This window comes from Lycium barbarum, chromosome 11 (genome assembly GCF_019175385.1).
Source record: "Lycium barbarum isolate Lr01 chromosome 11, ASM1917538v2, whole genome shotgun sequence".
Lineage (NCBI taxonomy): Eukaryota > Viridiplantae > Streptophyta > Magnoliopsida > Solanales > Solanaceae > Lycium > Lycium barbarum.
This window is the reverse complement of record NC_083347.1, coordinates 113813731-113832418: the sequence shown is the minus strand read 5'-3', so window position 1 is coordinate 113832418 and position 18688 is coordinate 113813731. Positions and strand designations below refer to the sequence as shown.

Here is an 18688-nt window from a genome sequence, read left to right as displayed (position 1 = left end):
ATCCATAAAGGTCGAGAATTCATGGATGCGTATCTGATATATATCTTATCACTTTATTTTCATAAATTTGTGCTTAGAAAGTATATGTATTCCTGGATATGTATGAAACATCCTTTCTTGTTAATTTGTGATACTTCTAGTACAATTTAATCGAAAAATTACATATATGTATTTCTGGATGCATTCATAGTTGAATCTTTTAATTTACAATTTCAATGGAGGCGGTATATGTAATTAGGTTCGTCTTGGAGATGTCATTCTTCTGGGGAATATTTTTGCTTATCTTAATGTATTTATCAAAAGAATATAAGTCTTCATGGATTCTAACGGCAAGTATGATGTACATATTATCAATTTTTTGCAAAATCTAATATATTATCACATAAGAGTACTATTTGTACTCCTAGAATTCCCTTAGAATGTATTAGAAAAGGAGCCTAATTAAGAATTCTTTTTTTTTTTTTTTTTTGAACAAATGACCTTCAAGAATAAACAAATTAATAACTTTTACTTTTTCCTCTTTATAATGGGCTTATTCAATTTGCTTTGAAGTAGCACTAAGTCTTTTGAACGAATAGTCATTTGTTTGGAGCTGTCTATTCAGTATTCTTGAAATTAAGATGTAATATAAAAATAACTATTTACATAGAAAAATAGATTATGCGTCGAATATTTGCTTCAATAATCTAAAAGTACTGTTTTCTCATTTATTTATTTTTTCTAAAAAGTTTTATTTTATCTCATTGTTTCTTTAATATTATACTTTATTTTGGAAATCCAATTCTATAAAGTATTAGGAGTACGAAAGAAGAGAAAAACAAGAATGATACAAAATCTTATAAGAATATAAAACTAAACTGTGTTGAATATTTTAATATTAATTATTCTTGTAACTTACACTATGTCATAAGATTATAAAAATATTACAATGATACATAAAAGAAAATTATATGTTCTGTTGGATTTTTCATTCAGCATTTTTATAAGAAATATAAAATATTTACTTTAAAGTTCGTCTAATCTAAGAAAATGAATTGTTTAATGGGATAATATTTTGTCGAAAATGTCGGATATCATACGATTTTGGTAAATGGCACAAAAGATCACAACGTCAATAGTTAAGTGAGGAAGGAGGATACAAGAATCAATCTACAATTATATCAAGGAACCACAAATAGTATTATGATTGGGGTACCGGTGTGTAGAGATGAAATAGATCAATAGTAAAGATAAATATTTTTATACAAAACTTATAAAATAAATATTTAGCTATATTTTAATTATTTTTTTTAATAACCGCGCGAGCATATCCACTAGTTTATATTATAAAGACGTCATGAGGAAATGAAATTTCTTGCCCTCATATAATTTGAATAGAAAAAAAGGTCTTTCAGATCTCTTATGTGTAAGAAATGAAGATCTAAGATCATAAAACTTAAAAGGCTACAAAATCATTTCTCCCATCATGACATCAAGTATGTTACTTCACGGGTTTTACTAGTAAATCACAAGAACTCATAATCCTAAAGGAGCATATGCATTAGATATAACCACTAGAACAGCATAATCACATTCAACTTTATTTCTAATTTAGCGTATTAAGTCTGATTATTATTTTTTCATAGCAATTGTCATATACTTAAATTCTTTCCAAAATTAATTTTTATTTAACATTTTAATTCAGTTAATGTCAAGTAAATTATTAATTCTGGATGTAATAACTTTTTTTAAGTCTGTTTAAACTAATTCCTAATCACATTTATAATCTGAATCTAAGAGTATTCGAATTTTCAATTACAGATAATAGGCACTTATCTAGTTACCTTAAACTCTAGGTAGTCCCATGAAGACACCAGCATAGAGAGCTAGTTGCAGCAATGCCTCAAGCTCAGTCTATCGCCAACTGATGGAAAGTTTGAGTAGACTCAATTTCGAATGGATCTACGAATGTTCGGTCCAAGCAATGCTTCATCTATTCTGCTTCTGAAAAATTGTCTATCAGTCTTATAAATCAGATGAACTCCCCACTGTCTTGCAATGCGCTTGTTGATAGATGCCTCAAATAGGCCATACTGGTTAAGGTTTCTAGCATCTGGGCCAGACGCCTGTAGATGAAAATACAACGGTATGTAGGCAAAGCAAACACACCAGCCATAAGTTCTGGATGCAGTGCCCACTTTACATTCTTTCTCCAGCACTTTAAGCTTCTCCGGATTATTATTGCACATCAATTTGGCATTTATGAAAGTAGAGTCATACTTCCCTGATAACCCCGAACCAGGATTGTGGACACCCGCTCCCATGCGAGTGACACAGCATATAGCAAAGCCCTGAAAATTATAATCAAACCAGTCTTCAGGCAGTTCAAACAAGATCTTTTCCTTAACAGTTTGATGTTCAAACCACGTGGGAATTGCACATCCAGGAAAGACGATAGAAATCCCCTTCCGGTCATAGTTAGGGGGGTCGACCACATTAACCTTAGCGTCTGAGAGAAAATAACTGAGAATTTGATCCAAAACTGAGCCATCAATGCTCTTTTCTGTATAAGGCTGTTGCTCAAAAGAATAGTTGGTGAGTGAGACCAAATACAACAACGGGCAAGACCACAGAGCTACAATACTCTGTATGCCCAAAAAATCTTCTGCATACAGTTCCTTTATACTTGGAGGAAGTTTGGGAAGTTCCTTTAGTTCCTGACAGTGTGTTATGTTGAGATATCGGAGTTGGGGAAAATCAGCTATACCAGGTAAAGAAGTTTGCTTCTGCTTAAGTTAGTTCCAATAAAGAAGTCAAGTCTCTAAGAGGACGAACTTGTTCGCCAGATATATTGCATCCACTCAGATCTAAGCTTTTCAATCCCAACAAACCATTTAATGAAATCGGGAATTTCAAATTCCCAGAGTATTGACACTGTACCTTCCGACCTCTTCTTAATGATAGGTCCTTAAGCCTGCTTAATTCTCCAACAGAATTTGGTAATTCCCAAATCGCGGTATTACCAGCATAGAGCTCCTCCAGCTCTTCTAGATCACCCAGGTTTTCAGGAAAGGTTGCAAGTTTTGAGCAGCCCTTAAGGATCAAAATTTTCAGCTTTTTCATCTTAGTAATGCTGGCTGGGAGTCTTACAAGATTTTTGCATGAACGCAAATCAAGTAAGCTGATGCCAATGAGCCGCCCTATTGATGAGGGTAGCTCCCATATTGCTGTACCTCCCAAAAGAAGCTCCGACAGCAGTTCCATGTTCCCCCTAATTTCTGGAAATTTTCCTAATTTCTCACAACCAGAGAGGTTGAGGCTTTCAAGAGATTCCATTTGAATACTGTTCAGCAAAAACTTGAGATTTTTACAGTTCTCCATGTTCAGAAAAATAAGCTTTTTGAGATTGCCAATGGACGGATGAACCTCAACCAAGCTCAAACAACTTTTCAGTATAATCCTCTTCAGGTTTGGAGTCTCGGAAAAACAGGGTGTTCGGAGTAAATTTTCTGAAAAACTTAAGTTGAGGAATGTCAACTTGTTAAATACCTGTTTATAATAAAGTGGAAGAAAAGAAATGTCAGATTTCACTGGAAATTCAATGCTTAAGACACTGTTACGGAAGAAATAAACCCATACCTTTGGTTCTTTGCAAAATTCAATAAGAGAACTAAAAGTCATATTGAGCCCAACAAGGTTTCGTGGTTGAAAATTTGCTGGTAAAGATTCAAAACTGTAGTAAGACCAATCAAGCCATTTCAAGCTACTGGGCAGATATTCAATTGTGTTAGAAACTGGTTCATAATGTCGGACCTCCTCCCCTTTGACAATGAGTAACCTAAGGCAAGGCATATTTCTGAAAGCTTTGCTCCACTTGCATATATGTTGGTCTGAGCCAATTGGTACTGCTATACCTTTAACTGAGTCTGTCCACTGAAAAGAAGAGACAAAACTATGTTGACCAGAATTCACATCAAAAAAGGTTTTAGTGGGGTTAGGAAAATAATACTACTAGTATAGGATTTACATCTAGCTTTCAATCCAGAGTTAATTCAAATAGTTCCATCAATTGAATAAGGACTAAATATAATACTAGACTTTCTCTACTGTAGATTTTACATCTGGCTCTCAGTTAGCAGTTCAATCAAACTATTCCATGCATTGATTAAAGACCGTATGCAGTTCTCATTTTTACTACCTTTCAGTCATTACCTAAGATTAAATTCATTCTCGAGTCTTCTATCCATACATTTAAATTTAAAAACTATAATCCATTTTGTTTCTTTCACTTGAAAAAGGTAGTGGAACTAGACAATGCTGTACAAAGGAGTCTACATTTTGTGAAGCCCAAATGATAATGCAAAAAGAAAATGGAAAAACTTCAGCATTCTCAATCGTTGGAGGACATATTACCAGATTTTCAGAAAAAACTGTTTCTATATCTTTGCCATGCCATAATCGGCTGTGCTTCCATGGCTGGTCCTGATCAATATTGCGCGCCACTTGTTGACCCATTTGTTCTATTAAATCATGCATCTCAACCATTCCTTCTGAAATATACAAAACTGATTTTCTAATAAGGATATCTATTCCAATTTCTGATTTAAAGCCAAAGCTATTCAGTATTGTTATCACATCATCTTTCTTTTTCCCTCTAAAGAAGCATGCAATATCAAGAAATATATCCTTATCTTCAGGGCTCAATCCATCTAGACTTAAACTGAGTTGCTTAACGATTTTCCCGTCTCCAATATCTTCAAGTCTATCTAATGCACTTTTCCACTCATTCATGCCTCGTCTGTAGAGAAAAGAGCCCAACACCTCAAGAGCTAAGGGTAAACCATTAGCATAGTTTACTACAGAAATGGAGAGGTTTGCAAACTCCTTATCAGGAGTCCCTTGCTGGAAGGCGTGCCAACTGAAAAGTTCAAGAGCCTCATGGATAGCCAATTCAGGGACACGATACAACTTATCATGCTTGCGAAGTAATTCATTATTTCTACTAGTTGTAATGATCCTGCTGCCATCACCAAACCAGTAACGCTTTCCAACTAAGTATTCCAACTGATCGTTGTTATCCACGTCATCAAGAACGATCAAAACTTTCTTAAAACGTAGCATTCTGCTCATCATTTTGACTCCTTCATTAGCACTTGATATATTCGGTAATTGTTGCTTCAAGATTTGTGAAAGAAGCTTCTTTTGCAGATGTTCTGGGCCTTCGGGGCCATACTTCTTTGAAATTTCCCTAACATTTGCAAGAAAACAAGACCCTTCAAATAGATAAGAAATCTCGTCAAAAATTGCTCTTGCAACAGTTGTCTTCCCTACGCCACCCATTCCCCATATCCCAACATAGTAAACACCGCCGAATTCAACATTCAACAATGATTTTACTTCCTTTACACGAGATTTGATTCCCACTAGATGCTTTGCAAAGCTTGAAACTGTCTCTTCCACACTACAAAAAATCTTGTTGACAATCAGCTCAATTCATTTTGCCTCATCCCTGTGTCACATAGAAATATACTTGGAAGAATAAAACATTTGAAACATAATGAATCGTGAGGAAGTGAAAAGAAATAACCACATTCCAGCCAATGCAAAATAGGAACAACAACAACAACTACTACTACACCTCAACTACAAGCTAGTAGGGGTTGGTTATAGGAATACTCGATATGCATTAAACTCATTTGGACCCTTTTCATTTCGAAATTCAATAATTTGTTGTTCACAACACAAAGGTTCCCTACATTTTATATCGCTATACATATCTACAAACTAAAAAGACTCCTACCCTAATGTTAATGTACCGACATTGATAAACATTAACCAGTTGGAATTGCCTAATAAATATCTTTTGCTCCTATTGTATTTGTTTTCTCAAGGTCTACGTAGATTCCAAAAGATTCTAAGCTCCTTTGAGACAACTTCCTTTGTCAGTTTTAACACCTTTAGCCATCACAATGTCATACCTATTGACCGCTGCATTTAAAGTTATCTGTAGGACACTAAACTTCTCTAATATTCTCAGAAGAAAACACCCTCAAAATTAACAACAGATAGATCTTGACAAGTATTTTGCCTGTAATAGACATCTTCTCCCCATTATCCATACCTTGCCAAATGAACATCTTAAGGATTCATCGACCGAGTGATATGGCCAGTCCAAAAGCTTTAATACAATATCGAGCTGAATGGTTTCTACATGAGGTAATTTAACCTTTTTAAAGTAAACAGTAGATGTTGAATACTCCAAATTTAGAATTGAAGTATGCGGAAATGATCATTTATTTCTTTACTTGGAAAATTAGTAATAGAAGACCTCGTGATTTTTTTAACCTCATGCTTTTATGATAATCTCGAGAAGTCTGTTTATTCCAAAAAACATTTGAAATATTGACAATTTTCAGCATATAATGATAAACAGTTCCCGCATTGTTTGATTCAAACTCGACAAGGGATCATTTGAGCTATTACTTACCCATTGGCAGTTTTACGAACATCCCATCCTGCTATATTGGCTGCTTTATGTAGAACGTCCTTCCACCTCTGCACCTTCTCCATATCACTACCCTTGAGATCTGCCTCGTGTTGAGCCATCGCTACAGCGAAGCTATTTCTTTGCATGCGTACATCTGATGGGTCAACATTGTAGAATATTGGGATAGCTTCCTGTCCCTTCTTTTCAACACACTCCATAATTTTGGTGAGTTCCTCCAAGCACCATGTGGATGAAGCATAGTTCTCAGAGAAGATAATAATCGCAAGTTTTGACTCCTCAATTGCTTTCAGGAGCCCTGGTGAAATAAACTTTCCTCTTTCAAGTTTGACATCATCTTTGAATGTGTAAATTCCTATGTCTTCCATTCGTTTGTAAAGATGCGCAACGAAGTTACTGCGGGTATCTTCTCCTCTAAAACTCAAGAAGGCATCATATTTCCATTTTTGGATCAATTCTTTGTGGGAAACCATTGGAAATGTATGAGCTTGGAATCTACGAAAAGAAAGAAGATGTGAAGCAAAAGACTGAGATGAAGCAATGGTGGGAAACAATCAGATTTTCATTGACTGAAACATGGAAGAGTCCATGGGTCAACTTTTTCCATTTCTTTATATAACTAGTTTATGGGAACGTGCGTTGCACGTTTATCCCAAAATACGTAATACTACAAATTTTGCATTGCAAATGATAATTTAAAATGGTACATATATTTTTGAACTTTCTTTGTGCTATAAAATAAAATTCAAAACATACAAAAAAGTAAAAATTTATAATAAAACTCAAAACATACAAAAAAGTAACAACTCGTAATTCGAAGCTAAAAAATCTTGCAAACTTGATGCTACTTTAGTGACATATACAGCACTTTAATTTAAAGACAATACATACTCGAACATATGGAGGAGGATAAAAGGACCTAGCAAGTGAAAAGACATAGACTTGACAGCCGACGTTTAGTTTTGAAACTATCTATTTATTTGTAGAGTACATACTCGGTCTTCTTTCAACTATATGAACCAAAGACAAACTGGAAAAAAAAAAAAGTGACACACCAAAGACAAAATACTGGAGGATTATATCCATAAGAGGAAGGATAATGGACAAACTACCTAAAAAATACAGTTATTCCACAAACACAATGATACTCTTTCATCATCTCTGTCTATGGCCTGTGCCAATATATTGCTTATTCGGATGAGTTGCATTTCGTTTTCCTCTAGTGCTACAAGTCTTCACATGGGCTATAAATCCAATCCCGCTTAATTTAATTAGCTTCTTCAAGTTGTGCTTTTTGGAGAAATGATTCTAGATGCCAGTGAGATCTTCTATAGCTTTGGATGCATCATGCTGAACATGAATGTCTTAGAGTTCTCGGTACAGATCTATGACTATGCACAAATGGGGAAAATAAGCTTATTAGCACTCGATTGGAGGCTCAACACCTTGTCCTTCAAGGTATGAAATTAAGAATTTATGGACATAGCCATAGCAAATGTTCTGCTAAATTATTAGCTGGGAATACAAAAAGATATTACCAACTCTGAAGTTGAATATTAATAGACTCAATAATTATTACGAAATACAGTTACAATTTTGTAATTAATATTGAAGAAATAATTTATTTCTGAAGGTTAGACTTTTCACTATGTAAATGAATCTGTCCTATAGTTTGCATTTAATTCCTTGCAACTCTTCAAATTCTTCAAAGTTTTGGAGTAAGAAAGATAAGTGTTTTCCTAATTTAACTTTTTAACTTTTTTTATTATCTTTATTTGAATGCACATTTACATCTTTGTACATGAATATTGAAGGAAATTTCATGATTAAAGAGTAAAAACGTCCTTCAACTTTTAATGGACATTTTGGTAATTCAAGTATGGTTCCTTCTTGGATCTTTTTCATATACCCTTCCTTTATAAGGAGAAAACTTTGCAACAACCTCTTTTACCACGAAAATGTTTTGTTCAAATAGTTATAGTACCAAATTCCATCAGTCAAACATCACTATAAACAGACATCACGAAGAGTATATACTATATAGAAAGTAAAATCAATTCATTATTTACAAATGCTTGAAAAAACAAAATATACTAATAACTAGTACTTCCGTTAAAACAGGAAGATTACTGAACACATCCAAAGATCTGTAAGATATAATCCTAAGATAAAGTACTAAAGTTTGTAGAATTGAGTTGTGATAACACAAAAATAATAGTACATGTTTTCAGATTGGTATGTTCTTTGATTGCGGGTGATAGAATAATCAGAACAAATAGCAAGTCAATAGATCACAAAATAGAGGACATAAAACTTTATGATCTCTGACAATTTCAATAGGAATTGAAAGTATATCAAGAAGACAAACAGGACCGAGTATATTTTTGGAAGAAAAAAACAACAAACAGGACCTATGAGTAACTTTCTCTACTTTTCTCTACTTACTATGACTTTACTGCATGATAGGCAATAAAAAAATTGACATTGTTATTGTCGTATTCAACATTAAAAGGATCAAGAGCATAAGAATCTAAAGACATGTATTGTGACTGAAGTTAAAGATCTACGAATTGTATGTGGAGTAAGCTATTCCAATTATCATCTTCTAATGGCACAAGTAATGATCTATAAAAACAGATATGTGATTAACAAGTTCACTAAATAAGTCATACAAGACACACATGATGCTTGAGAAGTGATACAAAAGTGCATATTCAAAGTTAAGGGGATATACTTGCAATTGAATTAATAACAAGCTATCCACTGTTTTCCCTTTTTAATAAGAACAATTAAGAAATTATACTATGGATAGCAGTTTCAATTTAGAAATATACTAGAATGACTATGCTTTGAAACTAGGGGTCTACATTTTATGAAACCCAAATGATAATGCAAAAGGGAAAATGGAAATGCTCCAGCATTCTCAATAATTAGAGGACATACATACCAGATTTTCAGAAAAAACGGTTTCTATATCTTTGTCATGCCATAATCTACTGTGTTCCCTTGACTGGTCCTGATCGGTATCATGTACCACTTGTTGACCCATTTGTTGTATTAAATCATGCATCTCAACCATTCCATCTGAAATATATAAAAGTGATTTTCTAACAAGGATGTCAATTCCAATTTCTGATTTAAAACCACAGCTATTCAGTATTGTTATCACATCATCTGTCTGTTTTCCTCTGAAGAAGCATGAAATACGAAGAAAGATATCCTTGTTTTTGTAGCTCAACCCATCTAGACTTAAGCTAAGTTGCTTAATAATCCCCCCCCCCCCCCCCCCCCTCTCCAATGTCTTTGAGTCTATTTAATGCACTTCTCCACTCATTCATGCCTCTTTGGTAGAGAAAAGAGCCCAAAACCTCAAGAGCTAAGGGTAAACCATTAGCATAAATTACTAGACAAATCGAAAGGTTTTCAAACTCCGGATCAGGAGTCTTTTGCTGAAAGGCGTGCCAACTGAAGAGTTCAAGAGCCTCATCGAAAGCCAGTTCAGGGACATGATATAACTCATTGTGATTTTGTAGTAAATCAATGTTTCTACTTGTTGTAATGATCCTACTCCCATCACCAAACCAGTCACGCTTTCCAACTAAGTATTCCAATTGATTATCATTATCCACGTCATCAAGAACAATCAAAACCTTCTTAAAACATAGAGTACTGCTTATCATTTTGGCCCCTTCATTAGCACTTGCTATATTCGGTGATTGTTGCTTCAAGATTTGTGAAAGAAGCTTCTTTTGCAAATGTTCTGGGGCTTCCACCCCATCCTTTTTTGAAATTTCCCTAACATTTCCAAAAAAACAAGATCCTTCAAATTGATCAGCAATCTCATCAAAAATTGCTCTTGCAACAGTTGTCTTCCCTGAGCCACTCATTCCCCATATCCCAACAAAATAAACACCTCCTAATTCAACATTCAACAATGATGTTAATTCCTTTACGCGAGATTTAATTCCCACTAGATGTTTTGTGAAGGCCACACCATGAATAATCGTGTTGACAATCAGTTTAATACATGTTGCCTCATCCCTGTGTTAAATAGAAATATAATTAGAAAAATAAAACATTCAAAAATAATGAATGATGAGGAAGTGAAAAGGAACAATCACATTCCAGCCAACCGAAAATTGGAACAACAATTACTACTCCTACACCTCAATCCCAAACTAATAGGGGTCGGTTACAGGAGTCCTCGATATATATTTCCCTCATGTTCCACCCTTTTATCCCAAAATTCAGTAATTTGAGGTTCTCTGTCAATAGAGGTTCTCTATACTTTACACTGTCATGGCTATCTATAAAAGACTACAAAGACTCATACCCTTATGTAAGAATACCACCACGACTACACGAGTAAACTTAATCTCAACTAGTCGAAATTGACCTACTCTAGATTTTTTGCTCCTGCTGTATTTTGTAATTTTTTCACTAAGTGTACTATGTACATGGATCCAGAGAAATTAATTTTAGGATCTTTTGAGACAACTTCCTTCTATGTGCCTTTAGGTCTACCTTGTCCCTTTTTAACACCTTTAACTATTATACTAGTATGTAATACCTACGGGGCTGTCCATTTAAAGGTTTATGTAAGGCATGAAACTTCTCTGATATTGGCAGAAGAAAATACTCACAAAAATGGCAACAGATCCTTTTTCGCCCCATTGCACATATACTTACCAAATAAACATCTTAGCAAATTCATCCATCTAGTGATTTGGTCCAAAGCTTTCAAACCATATCCATCTGACAGGTTTCAGCATGACCATTCAAAAAAATTGACAATTTTTCAGCATATCTCGGATGAACAGTTCGTTTGAGCTATTACTCACCCATTAGACATTATACTAACATGCCATCCTGTAATATTGGATGCTTTGCGTAGATCATCAATCCACCTCGCCACCACCTCCAAATTGGTATATTCCCTGTGATTGGTCATCGCTTCAGCGAAGCTATTTTGTTGCATCCATACATCTGAGGCGCAACTATGTGCTAGGGATTGGATTTGGGGACAAGAAGGTAATTTAATCTTCTCCATATTAGCTACATGAAGCCAACATCTTTGAAGTAGCTTTGGATAATATGGATATCCATACTAGCCGTCGGGTAACCCATTTTTTATCCGTATTAAATATGGACGGACTGGGTAACTGATCCGTTTTTTGTCAACCCATTTTTGACCCGGCCCATATCCGACTCGACCCACCGGTTTGCCACCCCAGACTAAACTAAGGAAGGGTCGACTCTGCCCATTTTCTTATTTCCGCCAACTAACTAAGTCCGAAGACATTTTCGTTTTTAAATTCAAACAAATGGTCCCTTTCTAAATTGGCTTTGTGATTTGCCAAATGGTTTACTTTTACTCTCGGGTTTAACCGAAATCCTGCCGTTAATCACAGAGAAAACTATCTAATTTGACCTTTTAGAGCAAAACTATGCTCTACTTATCAATTTACGTACGATAAACTCGAAAAATAAAAAATGCTTACTTGAAATTTTGTAAATCAAACCCTGATATTTTTCCTGCCTCCGCAAATGCATCCCTCCATCTTTGAACCTTCTCCAAATCATCTTTGTAATTTTTCTCGTGCTGGGAAAAGGATTCAGCGAAATGGCCATTTTGATGGCACACATCTGATGGACTGACATCATAGAAGACTGGAATCACAATCTGGTCCAATTCATTTTTGCACTTTATGATGTGTGGAAGCTCCTCTAAGCACCATCTTGAGGATGCATAGTTTTTGGAAAATATCACGACCGCCAATCTAGCCTTCTCTATATCATTGTTGAAAGTATTGATTCCTCTATCTTGCAGAGCAGTATCAAGATGACTCACAAAAATTCTACTTGTATCTTCACCTCTAAAACTCAAAAAGACATCATACTTGCAAACTCTGGAAGGAGAAGCGTGAGACATTGTTAAAGAATATTGTAAAGACTAACAGCCAAATTCTCAGCTTTGTCTATGGTAAGAAAACTGACACAATTGGGTTGTGTGGTGCTTAATAAAGAGCATAACCTTATCTTTTTCACTATTCCTAGTCAATGTCAACCTTTTCCATTATTTGCAGAAATTAAGCCATTGGTCAAAAAGGAGGAAAAGCTAAAGTTGGAAAAGACGAAAAAAATAAATGAAAACGGAATCAAAGTAAAGTAAAAGGAAGAGGGCAAGAAAGACATTCAGGTGGAGTTAAAGCCTGTTTGGATGAGCTTATTTTAAGCGCAGCTAAGCTAAAAAAAATAAGTTGGGTAACTCAATTTACTTTTTTGGCTTATAAGCTGCTTTAGATAAATTAAGTCAAACGAATTAAATTATTTTTTTGAGCTTATCTTAAGCACAAAATAACTTTAAGCTAGTCAGTCAAACACTCAAAAAAACTAAAAATAGCTTATAAGCCAATCCAAACGGGCTCATAATTGAGCAAGCTAAAGTGTTATTTTTCTAATATATATGTGGCACACTTAGATTCAATAGTCAAATTTTTTAACTTTGACAGTCAATTATAATCGTTAAATTTTTAAAAATAAAATTTATATAAGTATTAATAACTCATAATAATTAACAATTTAAAATATTTAAAGGATATATCATATCTATCTATTTATATCTATAAATATTTAAAAAATATATCATAGCTATCTATCTATACTATTTTAAAAGCATGAATATAAATGTTGATTGATCAAAATATTCTTTAAATATTAAACGAATTTTATACCCTTTTAATCTAATTCTATCATATGTCTATTGGTTATTTTGGTAATTAAAAAAAATATCATAATTAAAGATAGAGTTTAAAAAAAATACTACTTCGGAATTTATGTTCCAAATCTAATTTGGTAATTAAAAAAATATCACAATTAAAGATAGAGTTTAAAAGAACTACTATTTCTAAATTTATGTTCCAAATCTAATTAACTAGAGTGTCTTTAATATACGTTCAAATAAGAAGATATCCAATTGGTGACCTTATTTGACTAGGAGTACTTTTGTGATTGAAAATTGCTTTGTCCGTGCTAAATTTTACTTCTAATATATAAAATGATTAGGTGATTATTAGACTATATTTTAAGACGTAAGTATTTCTAGGTTACCTCATGTGCTTGGTGTTAAAAGATAGAGTATATTTTAATAGGCTTTAAATATGTCTAGACTACATCATATGTTTGCTGCTAAAAGATAGAATAAGAATATTAAACTAAAGTAAAATATTTATTTCAAGACAGCAAGTATAGTAAATGTTGGATAAAAGTATAATCTTGAAGAATTTATCCAGTATTTAAGGTTTGATTTCTAATTAACTAATAATTAATTGATATTAATAAATTAGAATACATTCATATTTGATAAAGATTACTCGCAACAGTTCTATGTGTATCTTTACCTCTAAAACTCAAAAAGACATCATACTTGTAACCTTTGGAAGAAGAAGCGCGAGACATTGTTAAAGAATATTGTAAAGACTAACAGTCAAATTCTCAGCTTTGTCTATGGTGAGAAAACTGACATAATTGGGTTGTGTGGTGCTTAATAAAGAGTAAAACCTTATCTTTTTCACTATTCCTAGTTAATGTACACTACCTTTTCCATTATTTTCGGAAATTAATAAATCATTGGTCAAAAAGGAAGAAAAGCTAAAGTTGGAAAAGACGAATAAAACAAATGAAAAGGGAATCAAAGTAAAGTAAAAGGAAGAAGGAAAGAACGACATTCTGGCGGAGTTATAATGGAGCGAGCTAAAGTGTTATTTCTAATATTATAAAATATATTATATTACTATATTTCTATTTTATTCATATTTATATTTCTAATAATTTTCTATTATATATAAGCATGGAAGGAGGACTAACACAGCTTTTCATGCTTGTACCAACGGCTTTAGAAATTGTACGCTCAATGAATGTTTATACTAAAAGTTATATAACTTATACTCTCTAACCAACTATTTTTTTATCGCACGTGGACATATGTCATAGTACTTAATATTTATTCTCTTCTCATATATACACGTATGCACTTATTTATTTCCTCCGTGCAGTTTTACTTGTTCACTTTTGTCTTTTCAAATTCTTTAAGAATTAATAAATCTCACGTAGACATATTTTATAGTACTGAATATTTATTCTCTTCTTTACTTGGGCAAGTTACTTGACTTTTCACATTCTTTAAGAATAAATGAAGTACTCCCTTCGTCTCATATTACTTGGCTGCATTACTATACTTGTTCTTTAAGAATTAATTAATAAATAAAGTACTTCCTTCACCCAATATTCCTTAGCCACATTACTATACTCGACTTTTCACATTCTTAATTAATAAATGGAGTACTCTCTTCGTCCCATATTACTTATTTACATTACTAAAAATATATGTCTATTTTTCTATTCTATATGCACTTCAATTTTAATTCTCCAACACATATTTATTTCCTCCGTGCACCTTTACTTGTTCACTTTTGACTTTTCACGTTCTTACTGAATATTTATTCTCTTCTCATGTATAGATGTATGCACTTCAATTTTAATTCTCTTACACAAATTTATTTTCTCCGTACACTTTTACTTGTTCACTTTTGTCTTTTCACGTTCTTTAAAAATTAATAAATGAAGCATTCCCTCTGTCCCATATTACTTGACTTTTCACGTTCTTTAAGAATTAATAAATGGAATACTCCCTTCATCCCACATTACTTGACTACATTACTATACTTGACTTTTCACGTTCTTTAAGAATTAATAAATGAAATACTCCCTCCGTCCATATTACTGGACTTTGTACTCTTTAACCAACTACTTTTTTATATCACGTGGACATATGTCATACCACTTAATATTTATTCTCTTCTCATGTATACACGTAGGCACTTATTTATTTTCTCCGTGCACTTTTACTTGTTCATTTTTGACTTTTTACGTTCTTTAAGAATTAATAAATCCCACATATACATATATATTATAATACTGAATATTTATTCTCTTATTTTAATTGAGCAAATTACTTGACTTTTCACGTTCTTTAAGGATTAATAAATGAAGTACTTCATTCGTCCCATATTACTTGGTCACATTACTATACTTGACTTTATACATTCTTTACGAATTAATTAATAAATGAAGTACACTCTTCGTCCCATACTACTTGGTCACATTACTATACTTGACTTTTCACATTCTTTAAGAATTAATAAATGGAGTACTCCCTTCGTCCCATATTACTTGGCTACATTACTAAAAATATGTCTATATTTCTATTCTATATTTTTCTTTATTTCTATTATATATAAGTGTGGTGAGTGGACGAACACAACATAAAATGCTTGCACCACAAGCTTTACAAATTGTACACGTAATGAATATTTGTACCAAGAGCTATATAAATTGTACACTTCAACCAACTACTTTTAATTTCACATGGACAATAAATTGTACACTTTAACCAACTACTTTTTAATTTCATGTGGACATATGTCATGGTACTAAATATTTATTGTCTTCTCATATATACATGTATGCACCGTCCGTATACTTTTACTGTCCACGTTGATTTTTCTTCTTATTATTAATTTTACCCTTCACATTAATTACTCATTTTTAAATCATTTTCCAAGGCTATTGACATTACACACCAATAAATATGAATATTATGGTAAAGTATATACTCCCTCTGTCCCATATTACTTGCCCACTTTCCGTTTTACATGGTCCTTAAAAAATCATAAATAAAAGATGTATTTTACTATCATACTCCTATTTCTCTCTAATAAAGGGAGCGAATTTTATTCCCGTTTTCCTTCTTTCTCAATACTTTAAATGTGAAGACAGAACGAACAATTCTCTGACATATTTATTTCCTCCGTCCACTTTTACTTGTTCACTTTTGACTTTTCACGTTCTTTAAGAATTAATAAATGAAGTATATATTTTATTATAATATCTATATTTATTAATGTAATATAGTCTCAGTAGCCTTAGAAAATGATTTAAAAATCAGTAATTAATATGAAGGGTAAAATAAGAAGAAGAAAAATTTATTTCTCTTGATATGTTAACGTGGACAATTACTTTTGACTTTTCACGTTATTTAAGAATTAATTTGGTGATTTACGATATAGCATATATCTTTCTAATTTTGATTTCTCTGTAACAATTATTTTTATCTATAATTGTTAATATAAAAAATTATAATGTAACTAATTTATCCTTTATTAACATATTTTTTAATTAATTTAATAAAAATATTTTATTAGTTTTGCTTTTAAAAAATCCAATATATACAACACAATGGTTCTTATGTTTGGATCTGAATAGTTAATTAACTGAGATTAATATTAACTTGTCGGTATACATATGAGATATTAAAGAATTTAAAAGAAGAAAAATCTAGGATCAAAATATTAATTTTTCCTCACCTTCCTACTAATTTTCTTTTTCACATCTATGAACAACTTTCTTTGTCATGACAATAACAAATTCTTAAAAATTATTTACAAAATGCAGACCTTAAAAACTGGTTAATTAAAGCGAATAAACATATTCGGCTCTTGCATCGCAAGGGCATATATTGCTAGTAATTATAATATATATAAGTGCCATGGGGGACGAACAAAGCTTTAAACAGCTGTACCAAATGCTTCACAGATTGTACCTGCAATGATGCTTATACCATAAGCTATATAACTTGTACACTTTACCCAAGTATTTTTCTATCTCACGTGGACATTTCTAATATGTCATAGTACTTAATATTTATTCATTTCTCAAGTATAGACGTATGCATTTCAATTTGAATTCTCTGACACATTTATCTCTTCCGCGTACTTTTACTTGTTCAGTTTTTACTTTTCATGTTCTTGCCGAATATTTATTCTTTTCTCATGTATAGGCATATGCAGTTCAATTTTAATTCTCTTACATTTTTAATATATATAAGTGACATAGGGGGGACGAACACAGCTTTAAACAGCTGTACCAAAAGCTTCACATATTGTACCCGCAATGAATGCTTATACCATAAGCTATATAACTTGCACACTTTACCTAACTATTTTTCTATCTCACGTGGACATTTCTAATATGTCATAATACTTAATATTTATTCATTTCTCAAGTATAGACGTATGCATTTCAATTTGAATTCTCCGACACATTTATTTTCTCTGTGTACTTTTACTTGTTCACTTTTGATTTTTCACGTTTTTACCGAATATTTATTCTCTTCTCATGTATGGGCATATGCACTTCAAGTTTAATTCTCTTACACAAATTTATTTCCTCCGTGCACTTTTACTTGTTCACTTTTGACTTTTCACGTTCTTTAAGAATTAGTAAATCCGTCGTGGATATATGTCATAGTACTGAATAGTTATTTTCTTCTCATGTATACATGTATGCACTTCAATTTTAATTCTCCGACACATATTTATTTCCTCCGTGCACTTTAGTTGTTCACTTTTTATTTTTCCCGTTCTTACTGAATATTTATTCTCTTCTCATGTATACATATATGCACTTTCATTTTAGTTCTCCGACACATATTTATTTCCTCCGTGCACTTTTAACTCTTGTGTGTTTACTTTTTAAGTCCCCACAGGTCCGCAGTGTCTTAATTGTCCTTACATTTCCTTCATTTGGGATGTACTCTCTCTATCTCAATTTAAGTGTCTACGTTTGACTAGGCATGGAGTTTAAGAAATAAAGATAGACTTTCAAATCTTATAGTTCTAAATTAAAAATTTGTATAATATAATAAAATATCCTTTGAATCTTGTGATTATAAACTTGACATGTAGGACTTTTCACGTTCTTATATGGAGTTTAAGAAATAAAGATAGACTTTCAAATCTTATGGTTCTAAATTAAAAATGTGTATAATCTAATAAAATATCCTTTGAATCTTGTAATTATAAACTTGACATGTAGGATATTTGAATTATCAACTTACTAAATATGAAAAGAGGCGGATGTAACCAAAATAAGATTATTTTTTTAACAACAAACGCCCAAGCGGACGAACACAGCAACAATAAGTTGTACAAATATCAATTGAAATTATAAATAAATGAAGTGCTCCCTCCGTCCCATATTACTTGTCCACTTTTGACTGTTCACGTTCTTTAAGAATTAATAAACTAAATATATATGTTATCATAATATTCATATAGGATATTTGAATTGTCAACTTACTAAATA

General features: G+C 32.4%; 1 protein-coding gene and 1 pseudogene across 1 annotated transcript; both read right to left on the bottom strand.

Annotated features, from left to right (window-relative positions):
• Nucleotides 1–1699: 1699 nt before the first annotated feature.
• On the bottom strand, nt 1700–9571 carry LOC132618884 (disease resistance protein Roq1-like; annotated as a pseudogene).
• A 172-nt stretch (nt 9572–9743) lies between these two features.
• LOC132618885 (disease resistance protein Roq1-like) lies at nt 9744–12482 on the bottom strand. The gene is made up of 2 exons (XM_060333882.1): nt 11986–12482; nt 9744–10525 (listed from the first exon to the last, which is right to left on the bottom strand). Exons 1-2 carry the CDS (start codon nt 12414–12416, stop codon nt 9748–9750), a joined length of 1209 nt encoding a protein of 402 aa, XP_060189865.1. The 5' UTR covers nt 12417–12482; the 3' UTR covers nt 9744–9747.
• Between the last annotated feature and the right edge of the window lie 6206 nt (nt 12483–18688).

Excerpts from the sequence above, each read along its gene's own strand:
- LOC132618885 (XM_060333882.1), bottom strand. The coding sequence starts at position 12,416 with ATGTCTCACGCTTCTCCTTCCAGAGTTTGCAAGTATGATGTCTTTTTG. Across the intron at positions 10,526-11,985 it reads TTTGATTTACAAAATTTCAA|GGATGAGGCAACATGTATTA; the intron begins GTAAGCATTTTT and ends TATTTAACACAG.